The sequence below is a fragment of the Dysidea avara genome, chromosome 13 (genome assembly GCF_963678975.1).
Source record: "Dysidea avara chromosome 13, odDysAvar1.4, whole genome shotgun sequence".
Taxonomy (NCBI): Eukaryota; Metazoa; Porifera; class Demospongiae; order Dictyoceratida; family Dysideidae; genus Dysidea; species Dysidea avara.
In genome coordinates this window covers 11738972-11752458 of record NC_089284.1, presented here as the reverse complement: position 1 = coordinate 11752458, position 13487 = coordinate 11738972, and the positions used below count along the sequence as shown (strand labels likewise).

Below are 13487 nucleotides of genomic sequence, written 5' to 3'. Positions count from 1 at the left end.
GCACGAAGTTGTGTAGCCTGCCAATCAGTAAAGTACTCCCCTGCATCAGCTCCACTGCATCCCTGGCCTTGGCCAGCCAAACCTTGGCAAAGAGTACACATAGATTTTACTGGTCCCTTCATGAACAGAACATTGGTTGACGCCCACTCAAAGTGGTCAGAAGTTATCGAGATGCACTCTACTACAGCCCAGAAGACAATAATTATGGAATTACGTAAGCTATTTGCAGCATATGGACTGCCTGAGCAAATTGTCTCTGACAATGGACCACAATTTGTGTGTGACGAATTTGCTAATTTTGTGAAATTGAATGGGATCAAGCATATCCACTGTGCACCATATCATCCGTCCAGTAATGGTGCTGCAGAAAGATTTGTAAAAGGCAATGAAAGCTAATCATGACAGTCCATTGAGTTTCAGCCATTGACTGTCAAATTTCCTGTTTACCTACCAATTTACTCCACATGCTACAACTAATGAACCACCTTGCCAGTTGTTTATTGGAAGAATGATCCGTAACAGATTGGACTTGCTTCACCCTAACGCAGATAAGAGAGTGAATGAGTAGCAAGCAGCTCAGAAGGAGAACCATGATAAAAAGGCAAGGCAAATGAACCTCCAAGTTGGACAGAAAGTGTTAGTGAGGGACCAAGATCCATCCAAGCCATGGATAATGGGAACAGTTGAGAAAATGCAAGGCCCCCTAACATGTTTGGTTTGTTTGGACTCTGGACAGTTGTGGAGACGACATGTGGATCATGTGAGACAGATCAGTGAACCATCGATGGAGACTATCTACACAGACAAATGTGGCGACAGATGATGCTGAAATGCTAGGTGTCCCATTGTTAGACAGTTCAGATACTACTGATGTACTGGAGGTCTCACCAGATGATAGTGTTACTGCTCCTGCAGCCAGCAGTACTGTAGACTCAGCTCCCCCTACCGACACTTCTCAGCGAAGATATCCGCTTCATGTGCGTAAGCCAAATCCAAGGTTCACTGACTGATTTTATTTTAAGTTGTAACCTTTTATAGAAAAGGGAGGAGTGCAGTTTATCACGTGATTTTTGTATTAGACCTATAATGATTTAATCATGACGTACGTTAATTGTATATATTATATTATTATTGAATTAAATTAGTTTTGATATAGTACTAGTCAGAGTGAACCTGCATGCTTGCGTTACCGACTGTAAGCCATTATATAATCCACAATAAAGTGATTCCAGGCATTGTTGTTCACTACCCAACCACGATCTTTGAGGTAAAATGCATGCCACACTTGTGTGACTTCAGCACTTGTATTGCTTTGGCCATTATTATATTCCTTTGCAAGCAAACATGCAAATAAGACTAGATTGCTAAAAGTAGGGTTGCCCCTTCAATGCTATGCATTCACTATATAATAGTGTTCACTTGCTAACATACAATGACAGCGTGTACTACACATCAGACTCACTTAATTTGTCAAAGGCTGAGCGTGTTATACTTACACATTTATGTAAATCCACCCTTGGCAACCGCCTTCACAAAATACAGCTTTGTCGTTCACTGAGATAGGTTCGTCACACACAGCTTCACTGTTTTTGACATTTTTCATTTTCCTAATCAGTAGGAAGTAATGATACAGGGTGTAGACGTATTGATATGTTGCCTCTGGTGTATCACGATACAGCAATATATTGCATGATACATACAAAGTGGAGTCTAAGCAATGGTCTATGTTGTTTTGTAATGTTATTTTTGTTTTTTAAAAGAAATAATGAAGTACTACAGTACAGTATGTACTGTATAACTACTGCAGATTGCATGACCATTGTCAAAAAACAATGATATAATGTGAAAAGTAATTACCCAATCGAAAGCCATTATACACTCAGTTCAAAAGCAAGTTGCAGCCATCTATCTGATTCACAGTTACTCATGCCTGTATCAGTAGACTGAGGTGGCGAATTATTTGCAACACATGTTTAATAGCAAAGCCTGCTGAAGAGTGTATGCTATTTGTCAGTGAAGGAACCATCCATCCGGCGCAACCTCGAGTCTACTGAATAAGATACAGGCAATGAGTGCATGTGAATTGAATAGACTGGCTGTAACTTAATTTTAAGTGGTTACTGAACTGAAAGGTTTTTATTTTCACATCTAGTAGTTTCCCAAAGCATTCTATTTTAGGGGACGTGTCTAGTAGTTTCCCTGAGCACATGTGGAACAATTTTGTGACATCTGTGATGTTTAAGAGTATGTAAATACAGTCTTCATGGATTTCATTGATATACATAACACCTTCAGAATGTTTGTGTGTATAGACACTTAGTAAAGTGCTATATACATCATATGGACCAATGAATTTGCTTACAACTAAAGACATCTGTATTCATCAATTATCTCTCTGTATAGTTATCTCCTGTTAAATGATAGAAAGATTTTCTAACACTCTAATAAAGTAGTCTGTCATTTTATTACATTAAATTGTTCCATATGAAAATACCATGAAAAAAACTCCGTACTGCCATTCACTGGGTTGACCATACTAACATAGTGTCCCGACAGTCTTCTGTTGTCAACCATAGACTGTATTCTACTCCTCATCCCAACCATGTGTGGCACATAGATGGCAATCATAAGATGATTTTCTGGTGGCTAATAATACACACAGGCGTGGATTGATTCTCCAAGCGCTTAGTCTATATCAATTAAGTGTGCAAACAACAACTGTGCCACAGCAGTTATGGATGCATTCCAGGAGGATGTTGATGTATATGGGCAACCTGTGCATGTTTGTTCTGATCATGGCAGAGAAAATATGGAGGTGTGGTGACACATGCTTAGTATTTGCTTACTACATGGGATGATCCATCATGTGTCATTACTGGCAGCTCTACACACAATGAGCGAGTAGAAAGAATATGGCAAGATGTTACTCAGTGCGTTTCTAGCTCATATGTAAATTTATTTACTACGCTTGAAACTAAGGGTGCATTGGATCCAATTAATGAAGTGGATATGTTTTGTTTGCATTATGTTTTTATACCACATCTTAACAAATCCTTGGCTGACTTTCAAGGAAGTTGGAATCCCCATTCACCATCATCAGAAGGCAACTTATCGTCACTGCAATTATACACTGAATAACTAGCAACAGTAGGTGCCACGTTACTTGATGGTCCATCAACAGCAGCTAGCTCAACCAACTCAATCCCAGATAATGCAGAAGCAGTGGAAGTTCCCTTGAATAGATTCTTGCCTGTCATCAACTGCTACTAGATTTACAGTCTGCCATTAACCCAACTTCTGAGTGTGATGACTTTGGTAAACAGCTTTATTATGATTGCAACCAAAGGGTGGGACAGCATTTACAAACAGTCTGCAATAGTTGTGAGCTAGTGTAGCCTGTATTGCATCATGCACACATAATCATTATTCTAATACTATTCATAATGTCTAATACAAATTACCTTGGTCTATTAACTAACTGTCTCTAATAAAATTTTTACCCTACATGCATGCACCCATGCTCATAGTGCCAGAATCATAGTTTATTAATTACAGCAACCAGGAGTACCATTCCCACCGTTATCGTATGTGACTATTATATAGTGCCAGGGAGGTGATATGTCTGCTACAGGAAATCACTACACTATATATAAACTGAACACCCCTCCCTCAGCTATATCAGTAAGCATTTAAAAATTTTATTACATAATTTACCTAAACAGTACTGCATATATAAATCATCACTTGATTTGCATAAAAGAGTAGTTTCGCATATAAATCTCTGAGTGATTTATAAATCTCCAAGTGATATATACATAAGTATATGATTTATCTAAATCGGTACCCAATTTATAAATCAAACAACAATTTATATAAATTATGAAGTGATTTATAAAACAACATTGGATTTATAAATTGCACAAAAGTACAATATTTTGGTACAAACGGCGCCCCATATTGAGGGTTATGCTTGAGGTAAATTGTATGTATGAGATATTGCACATATTCATTTGCATTGACTTTTAAAAATGAGATACAAAACAAAGAATGGGATAACCACATGAGAACTTTTAAAACTTCAGGTTAGTGGTTCATTTATTAATGTGACTATTGGTTGTTAGTGAGGAATGTATGTCAATAAATGTGTCTCCTCTGATATGGCACTTTGTGTATCTGTATCCTAAAATCTAACTCTTGATCCAAAAATTCAACACATACCCATGTAGTAGCACATACCCATGGCTGAGTGTACTATCAACTTTACCAGTTAGGTACTGGAAGGTGAACACAGAAGGTAGAATTTGTATAAGGTATTTACTGCTAACCAGAGTGTTTTTTATACAGGGTTACCTACACCCCTTGCCACTGTGATGGTGTGCTGTATTGTTAATAAGAAGCGCACGCCCCAGAGTGGGGTATGGCATTAACTAGAACGCTGAGTTAAGTGAAACATGTACCGGCCGTAACAAGTTGGGGGCTTGTCCGGGAGCGAGACAGCAGAGGAGAATCAGTCAAAGAAGCAAGCAGAAGAGTAGCAGTAATCATCCTAGCAGTTGTGAACGCGTGTGCGTACTGGAAGGCGGATCATCCAAAGGATTAAACAAACCGCCATTTTGTTTTCTTAACCTCAGGCTCAAATTCCTTGGTACCGGGTTAATGGTACCTGAAGAGGTACGCGTAAGATTGTGTTACTGTAATTCTCGCTTCGTTTGTTAGTAGGGATTGACTGTCATCGTCGTTTATCGCCGTACTCTGGCCAGCTGCACTGTTTTAGAATTCCTGCCCTCGTGAAGAGAATCTGACAGTGGTTAACGCTTCGTCATCATTTTTGTTTAATAGTCAAACAATGGAGCCTTTCAATATTGAAACTTTTGTGGAGGAACCGACCCTGAGAGTTGTCAAGTCGTTGAAGAAGGCCGAGTTAGTATCAGTAGCCCAACATTACAAGCTGGAGGTTGGTAGTACAATGAAGAAGAGCCAAATCAAACAGTTAGTTATTGATTATTTAGTGGAAGAGGAGATAGTGTCAGAGGAGGAGGTCGAACCACCAATGGTGTCTGGCACTGATCAGAACAGTTTAGAATTGTGGAGACTTGAACTCCAGGATAAGGAAAGGGAAAGAGAGAGCCAGCTAAAGCTTAAAGAATTGGAAATTCGTGAGAAAGAACTATCTATCCAACTACGAATGAAAGAATTAGAAGCTCCTCCTGCTACCACCCCACGACCTACCAATCCTTCCCAGTTTGATATCAGTAAGCACATAAGATTTGTCCCTCCATTCCAGGAAAAGGGGGTAGATAAATATTTCTTACATTATGAGAAGATTGCTACCAGCCTGGAATGGCCACGAGAGACATGGACACTTCTACTCCGGAGTGGTTTAACAGGGAAAGCCAGCAAAGTTTATTCCGCACTGTCAGTTGAGCAGAGCTCCCGATATGACTCAGTCAAGAGTGCAATACTCAAGGCTTACGAATTAGTTCCAGAAGCTTATAGACAGCAGTTCCGGAACAGCCGCAAGGAGGACTCACAAACTTTTACAGAGTTTGCTAGGGAAAAGGAGGTGCAATGTGATCGGTGGTGTGCATCCAAGGAAGTAAATCATGACTTCAACAAACTTCGTCAACTTATTTTACTTGAGGAGTTCAAATCCTGTGTATCCGCCCACATAAAAACTTATCTTGATGAACGGAATGCAGAAAGTCTTCACCAAGCTGCTGTCTTGGCAGAGGATTATTCACTGACTCATAAGGGTACCTTTTCAAAAGATGCCCAGAGTGGTGCTGGATCCAAGGGTAATCACAGTGGTGGAGCGTCAAGCTCTGCCAGTGGTATGTCTTCTAATGATACACGTCAGCTTGATGGATTGAGGTCCAGTAAGTACAATGTGCCAGTGTGCTTTTACTGCAAGAAGAAAGGCCACGTTATGGCTAAATGTTGGAAACGAGAGAAGAAGACTGCCCGGCCCAACTCATTGGCTGTACCTCATCATGTACAACCAAAGTCTGACAGCAGACTTGTGCCATTGTCTCTACATGAACAATTTAACCCCTTTGTGTCCAAGGGTTCTGTTTCACTGTCAAACGAAGGAGTACAAGTGCCAATTACAATCTTAAGAGACACAGGGGCAATTCAGAGTCTCATTGTGGAAGGTACCTTACCCTTATCCAAGGAAACAGCAACTGGAGCTACCATGTTCATCCAAGGGGTGGGACTTGCTCCTGTTAGCGTGCCGCTCCACACTGTGTTTCTTCGTTGTGATTTGGTTACTGGACCAGTTGTAGTGGGGACAAGGCCTAGCCTTCCAGTCCAGAGGATCTCCCTACTTTTAGGAAATGATTTAGCAGGCAGTAGAGTGACATCTGATTTGTCAGTGATCAGCGACCCTGAGTTGACTACAGATGTGGACAAGTCAACACCCACTATTCCAGGGCTTTTCCCGGCATGTGCAGTTACTAGGGCTGCAGCAAGACGAGCAGCTCTGCAACCCAGTGACACAGCACAATCTGACGTTGCTAGCTCTAGCCAACAGGTTTCAGGTGGTGTGATGTCAAGTGATACTGGTGATGGTAAGAACACTGTGTGTGCTAATGATGACCTTGTAAGTGCTGAAGCTACTATGTGTAGTGGGGAGCAGCTGATTGTAGCCCAGGAGAATGATGTTGAATTGCGTCCGTTAATGAATGATGCTGTTGGTGAGGAAGAAATGTATAAGTATGCCAATTGTTTTTATAGGAAGTCAGGGGTACTAATGCGGAAGTGGAGACCCCCGGACATACCAGCTAACGAGGAGTGGCAGATTCTACATCAGATTGTTCTCCCTCAGAAGTTTCGAGGGGAGGTTCTGTCTCTGGCCCATGCATCTCCCATGGCTGGACACCTAGGTGTCAACAAGACATATTGCAAGATACTTGCTCATTTCTACTGGCCAAAGCTGAAACGTGATGTCGCTCAGTTCTGCAGGACCTGTCATGTTTGTCAAGTGGTGGGCAAACCGAATCAACCAATTCCAGTGGCTCCATTGAAGCCAGTCCCTGCGTGTGGTGAGCCAGTCAGTGATATCCTTATTGATTGTGTTGGGCCCCTCCCAAAGACAAAATCGGGGAACAAATTTTTGTTTACAATAATGTGTAAGTCCACATGCTTTCCAGAAGCCATACCCCTCCGCAACATTAAGGCTCCCAAAATTATTGATGCTTTGGTGAAGTTCTTCACCTTTGTTGGCTTGCTGAAGTCAGTTCAGTCAGACCAAGGCTCAAATTTTATGTCTGGCATTATGCAGCAAGTAATGTGTCAATTAGGTATTAAGCAGTACAGGTCATCTGCCTACCACCCTGAGTTCCAAGGAGCGTTAGAACACTTTCATCAAACCTTGAAAAATATGATCAGGGCATACTGTACGCAGTATCAGAGTGAGCGGGACCAGGGTATACACTTATTGCTATTCGCAGCCAGGGAAGCGGTACAAGAATCGTTAGGGTTTAGCCCATTTGAGCTTGTTTTTGGCCGCACAGTGCGAGGCCCACTGAAGTTGTTGAAAGAGATGTGGCTTGCTGATGATCCTCCTGATAGTTTGTTAGACCAAGTCTCCAGTCTTCGTTATCAGCTGATAAGTGCAACTCACTTGGCACAACAGAATCTGAAGCATTCCCAGTGCAAAATGAAGACATGGTACGACAAGAAAGCGAAGAGCAGAAGTTTCAAGGTGGGAGAGAAAGTCTTAGCCTTACTTCCGATTCCCCAGCACCCCTTACAGGCAAGGTACTGTGGCCCTTATGTAGTTACAAGGAAGGTTAGCAATTTGGATTATGTCATTGACACACCTGATCGATGTAAGGCTCAGCGACTATGCCATATAAATATGTTAAAGAAATACCATGGCAAGGAGACAGAGAGTGTTGGTGCTGCAGCTTGTGTAGTGCAGGAAGTAAGTAAGACTGAGCAAGAGATGGTGTCTGATGAGTTGGTTGATGGTAGCTTAAGGTTCAGTAATTCAGAGACGATGTGTAACATGGAGAATGACTTAAAGCATTTACCCACAGCAGAGAGAGAGGAGATGGTGGCACTCATCACAGAATTTTCTGACCTTTTCTCAGATGTCCCAGGGAGAACAAACTGTGTTCACCATCATGTTGACATAGGGAATGCTGCCCCTATCAAGTAGAATCCATACCGAGTTAACCCTCGGAAGTTGAGTTTTCTCAAGAAAGAGTTGGACTACATGCTGAAGAATGACATCATCGAGCCAAGTCAGAGTAACTGGAGTTCGCCATTCCTGCTAGTGCCAAAGAGTGATGGGACATACCGCTTCTGCACTGATTATCGTAAAGTAAATGCGATGACATAGAATAAAAATGGGAGCTTACGCACACCATACATTATCCAGAAAAAAGCGTTTGAAAGTAGCGAAAAACAAGCATGGATACTTACGCTATATCTCATAAACGAAGCATGGTAATAAAACAAAACTTTAGACCATTATTAAGCACACCCTAATCTAGTTCGAGCCCAAAGTTGGCATTATTTGGAAACACTAAAGTAAAATGGTGGACGTTTGTAGAAAGCGAGGTAGAAAGCGTGTACAACAAAGTGTTGTGCTACAAAAAGAACAGGAAAATGACTGCACTAGTTCTAGCGAAGATTTGTCTGATAAAGATGAGGATTACGATATCTGTCAAAAGCGTATAAGACGAAGTGCCAGTGTTGAGGAAGAAGATATGTTGCAAGAAGAAGAGCAAGACGATTGTTTTAGTTCTAGCGAAGATTTGTGTGATGAAGATGACGATGAAGATGCTTTGTGTAGTGACGATTTTAGTACTTCTATTAGTGAAATGCCCGACAGTTCATCTTCCACAAGGATAGGTAGAAAATCCAATAAGAAGCACCGATATGTTACAGGAAACTGTAGAAATCCATACAGATTGTCACGCGATTGCAAAAGGCACTCGGTGATAATGAACCCAGTATGTCAAGCAGCCAGGCTATGGCATGCCACGTTGAACAGAGTACATGGAATAAAAACGTTTGTAAAAGCTGTGCTCCAGTACTGGAGAAATATGCTACTACATTTCGAGAGATGAAAAGGCAGGGAAGTGAACTGAAACGAAGGAAACTGATAAATCCCCACCCTAAAAAGCAAGATAAAGAACACTACAGAGATCTGGTGAAACAAAATGATTGGATAAGGAATGACATATTTGATGCCACAGGTAACTATTTGTTTTGCTGTCGGTGTGTTCATCACGGTTTGGGCATTTCCTTTCAACGGTTAGCTAGACAGAGAAAAATCAAAAAGAAGCAGTTCGGTGAACCACTTCGGTCATTTACCAAATCAGAAGTTATCTCAAAAAATTTAGGTCAGAATGTGGTAATGCCAGAGGGTTGTGACATATCTTTCATGGCATGGTGGAAACAGCTTGATAATTCAAGTACTGTAATGGTTCGGTGCCCACATGAACGTCATGGTTCAGCAGGAAGTGTTTCACATGCTGCCAAAGTCGATACAAAACAAGAATTTCTGAACTTCGTTGATTTAAACTCTCAACCAAATGGACGAAGTGCTGAAAGCTCCTCATCCACCCATTATTTCTTACCTAAATTTAGAACAATCCAAACTCCTAAGGTTGGCATGAGTAACTATGAAGAAAGAGTGAAGCAATCATTGGTTGGTGAATTTAACCGAGCACAACAGGAGCAACACAAGTCTACCATGTCAAATTATTCAGCAAGTGCCTGGCTAAAAAAGGAAAAACCAAAACATGCCATATATCCCCATAAACTGGATTACTGTGATACTTGTGCCAAGCAAAAAGAGTTATTACGATCCAAGAAAACTATTTTAAATCGTAATCGTCAGACAGGTTCTGCTGACGAAGATCAACAAAAGTCTATTGAGGATGAAATGGCTCAGATAAATGAACAAGTGAAAGTACATCGACAGCAAGTGCAACAATCACATGATTATTACAATGAGGTAAAAAGTCGATGCCAAATGGAATGGAAAGAAATTTGTAAGCTAGAAAACAAACAGAATAAAAGCAATGAAGAAAATGAAACACTGGAAAATGTTCGACATAATTTTACAGCAGTTCTTAGCGGGGATTTTCAAATGCAGAAGCTTGTTCCATACTGGGGGTTGTCTCCACAGCCTGGCAGTACATATTATTTACAAAAACTGTCACACGATATTTTTGGGGTTGTGGATCATCGAGAGGACCACTCGATGCTATACATTTTTGACGAAACAATTGGTCCAAAAAATACGGATCATACTATATCACTTTTAATGGACTACATCAGGAGCAATGCTGCTTTCCCATCATGGATTAAACGGGTGCATATATTTCTAGACAATACAGGGAGCATAAATAAAAATGCCTATTTTATGGGATGGGGAATGGAAACAATACAGCAAAAATACTTGGATTATTTGCGCTTCTCGTTTCTTGTGGCTGGCCATACAAAGTTTGATGTGTAGATCGAGTGTTTTCAATTACATCAAAGGCATTTAACTCTTCTGATGTATTCAACACCAGTGAGCTTGTAAACGTAATGTCCCAACTTAATCATATTACAGCTAAACTAGTGAAAGGTGACTTGATTTACAATTGGCGAGAAAAAATTAGTGCTAAATACAGCAAGTTACCTGGTATTCGTGAACTTCATGACTTTGTGATAGTTACATCTCCAAACACTGGAAATGCCACTATGTTAGTACATGAAGGGTGTTATGGTGGGAGATCTAAGAAGTCACCTTTAACACTGAACTCGGGGTATACAGCAGATATTAATGTTTTCCCCTTAGAAAGTGATACATATGACCAACTGAAGAAAACGCGTGAAATAACTGCTACCAAACTGACGCATTTAACTCAGATGTGCCGAAATTTTATCCCTGAAGAACGATGGGTTGATTATGTTACAAGAAACAACAGTTGTAATTGATTTTCTTTTATTATTGTACTTTCATATGATGCATTGGTCATGCTTCCAATTTTATTCTATGCAAAATAGCTTATGCTCATTGGGGGTATTTTAAGGGTAAAACTGGGACAGTGATGCTCAAAATTGGTGAACTGCTTCATTTAAGGCCAAATATTTAAACGTACTAAAAAACAGTAATTGGCCAGGGTGTGCATAAGCTCCCATTTTTATTCTATGCCATCACAAATGCTGTTACAAAATCTGATTCTTATCCTATTCCGAGAGTGGAGGACTGCATCAACAGGATTGGCTCTGCCCATTATGTGAGTAAGATTGATCTCCTGAAAGGATACTGGCAGGTGCCACTGACACTTATGGCCAAAGAGATATCTGCTTTTGTAACACCGGAGGGATTCTACCAGTATAAAGTGATGCCCTTTGGCATGAAAAATGCCCCCGCAACATTTCAGCGGATGATCAACCAGATAGTAGAGAATTTTGAGGGGTGTGCGGCATATATTGATGATGTCGTCGTATTTGGCAGTACATGGGAGCAGCACCTCCAACGAGTGAGAGACCTTTTTTGTCAACTGAGGCTAGCCAATCTAACAGTGAATTTAGTGAAGAGCAAATTTGGACATGCTCATGTGACATACCTTGGACACGTTGTTGGACAGGGTCAAGTGAAACCTGTAAATGCCAAAGTGGAAGCTATTTTAAAGCATTCTGTCCCGACCAGTAAGAAACAGCTCATGAGGTTTTTAGGAATGGCTGGCTATTACAGAAAGTTTTGTAGAAATTTTGCCAGTGTTTGTGAGCCTTTGACTAACCTCCTGAGAAAGAATAGTGTCTTCGTGTGGAGTAAGAGTTGCCAGAGTGCCTTTGAGACCATCAAGAGCCTGCTTGTGCCGGCCCCTGTCTTGGCTACACCTGATTTTGACAAACCGTTTGTACTCACTGTTGATGCCAGTGATGTTGGTGCAGGAGCAGTGCTTTTACAAGAGGATTCCAAGGGAATAGATCACCCTATTGGCTATTTTTCACACAAGTTCAATGCAAGTCAAAGAAATTATTCGACAAGTGAGAAGGAGGCTCTGGCTCTCGTCTTTGCATTACAACACTTTGACTTTTATGTTAACCCTGCTCAATTCCTCATACAAGTTTACACAGACCACAACCCATTGGTGTTCCTTAACAAAGTGAGGAACAAAAACCAGCGTCTGTAGCGATGGAGCTTAGCTTTGCAATCCTATGACCTGGACATTCATCATATTGCTGGCAGAGACAATGTTTTGGCTGATGCCCTGTCAAGGGAATGAACACCTGAACTTGTAGACTCTAATTAGGTTTGATTTCTGTTTTGTTGTACTTATTTATCAGGGTTTTAGGTTATACCTGTAATGTTAACTTTGTTGTTTTTGTAGGGATTATGTTGTATGTGTGACAGCCTTTCTTTATGGGGGTGTGTGTGATGGTGTGCTGTATTGTTAATAAGAAGCGCATGCCCCAGAGTGGGGTAGGGCATTAACTAGAATGCTGAGTTAAGTGAAACGTGCACCGGCCGTAACACCACCACTCTAAGCACAAAAGATGCTAATGTTAAAAGTGCTAGAACTAGTGTTTTTGAAATATATTCTGCTTGACCTTGACAGTATTAGTAGTTTGGGACACAACATAATCGTTTGACATTTCTGATGCGAGTCCATCTTAACCCATTAATGGCCACTGTCTCCATATGGCGGCATGGCATCATAACTCATGCATAGAATAAATTTTAGTCTTGCTGTAACTTGTAAAACACATTTCATAGTAACATTGTATGCGCTAGTACTGAAACGGACACGCCCATAGAGGCCCAGTTTCTGGGATAATTGGATCCTTCCCGGACTAGTGCACATTTGTTATGTAGTAGCGTAAAGTGTAACCTTTCATAATAGGCAAATTAAATCATTCTTCGAATTGAAAACTAGTAGCTGACAACAAAGAAAGTGTTATGCATCGATGGAGACAGGTAAAGTCAACAGTCGGCTGCTTTATCCCAGATGTGGCATGGTGGACACGAGTGCAGATACGCATGCGCAACAGCAGAAATGGGACAAATCACAAAGAAACCAGCTGTGGAATGGGCTGCACTGTAAGTAAACTGTATAGAATAGTTCTTTGGAGTGTAATACACCTTAGTAAATAGCTAGTTGGGATTCTGTTGTTTGTTCAGGCTGGTTTTTTCCAAAGTTTAGACTTTAATTTGTTGTTTGATAATTTTGCTGCAGTTACTGTTATGTAAACAAAAACAACACAGTCGGCCTCCTTAGTTAATAGCAAGTATTTAGATATATGATTACTAAATAGTTTTGTGTATTGGGCAGTTAGTTTGATGTGATTCAGCAATTCGGCTAGTGGTCTCGGAGAATTAATTTTGGCTGTCTTAATGTATAGTTTTGTGTAGTATTCACCATGTTGTGACATTTGGCTTGATTGCTTGTGGGTACAATGACGTGAAAATAGTGGCTAGCTATCTAGATTATTATGCAACAAAAAAAATGTAAGGTGGCTTCAAAATCTGA

General features: G+C 40.7%; 2 protein-coding genes across 6 annotated transcripts in view; one reads left to right on the top strand and one right to left on the bottom strand.

Annotated features, from left to right (window-relative positions):
• Positions 1–13487, bottom strand: part of LOC136242955 (uncharacterized) — a 93125-nt gene that overhangs the window by 64341 nt on the left and 15297 nt on the right. The window lies entirely within an intron of this gene.
• LOC136242239 (uncharacterized) lies at positions 4847–8164 on the top strand. Its single transcript, XM_066033655.1, has one exon. The coding sequence runs from the start codon at positions 4847–4849 to the stop codon at positions 8162–8164; it is 3318 nt and encodes a 1105-aa protein (XP_065889727.1).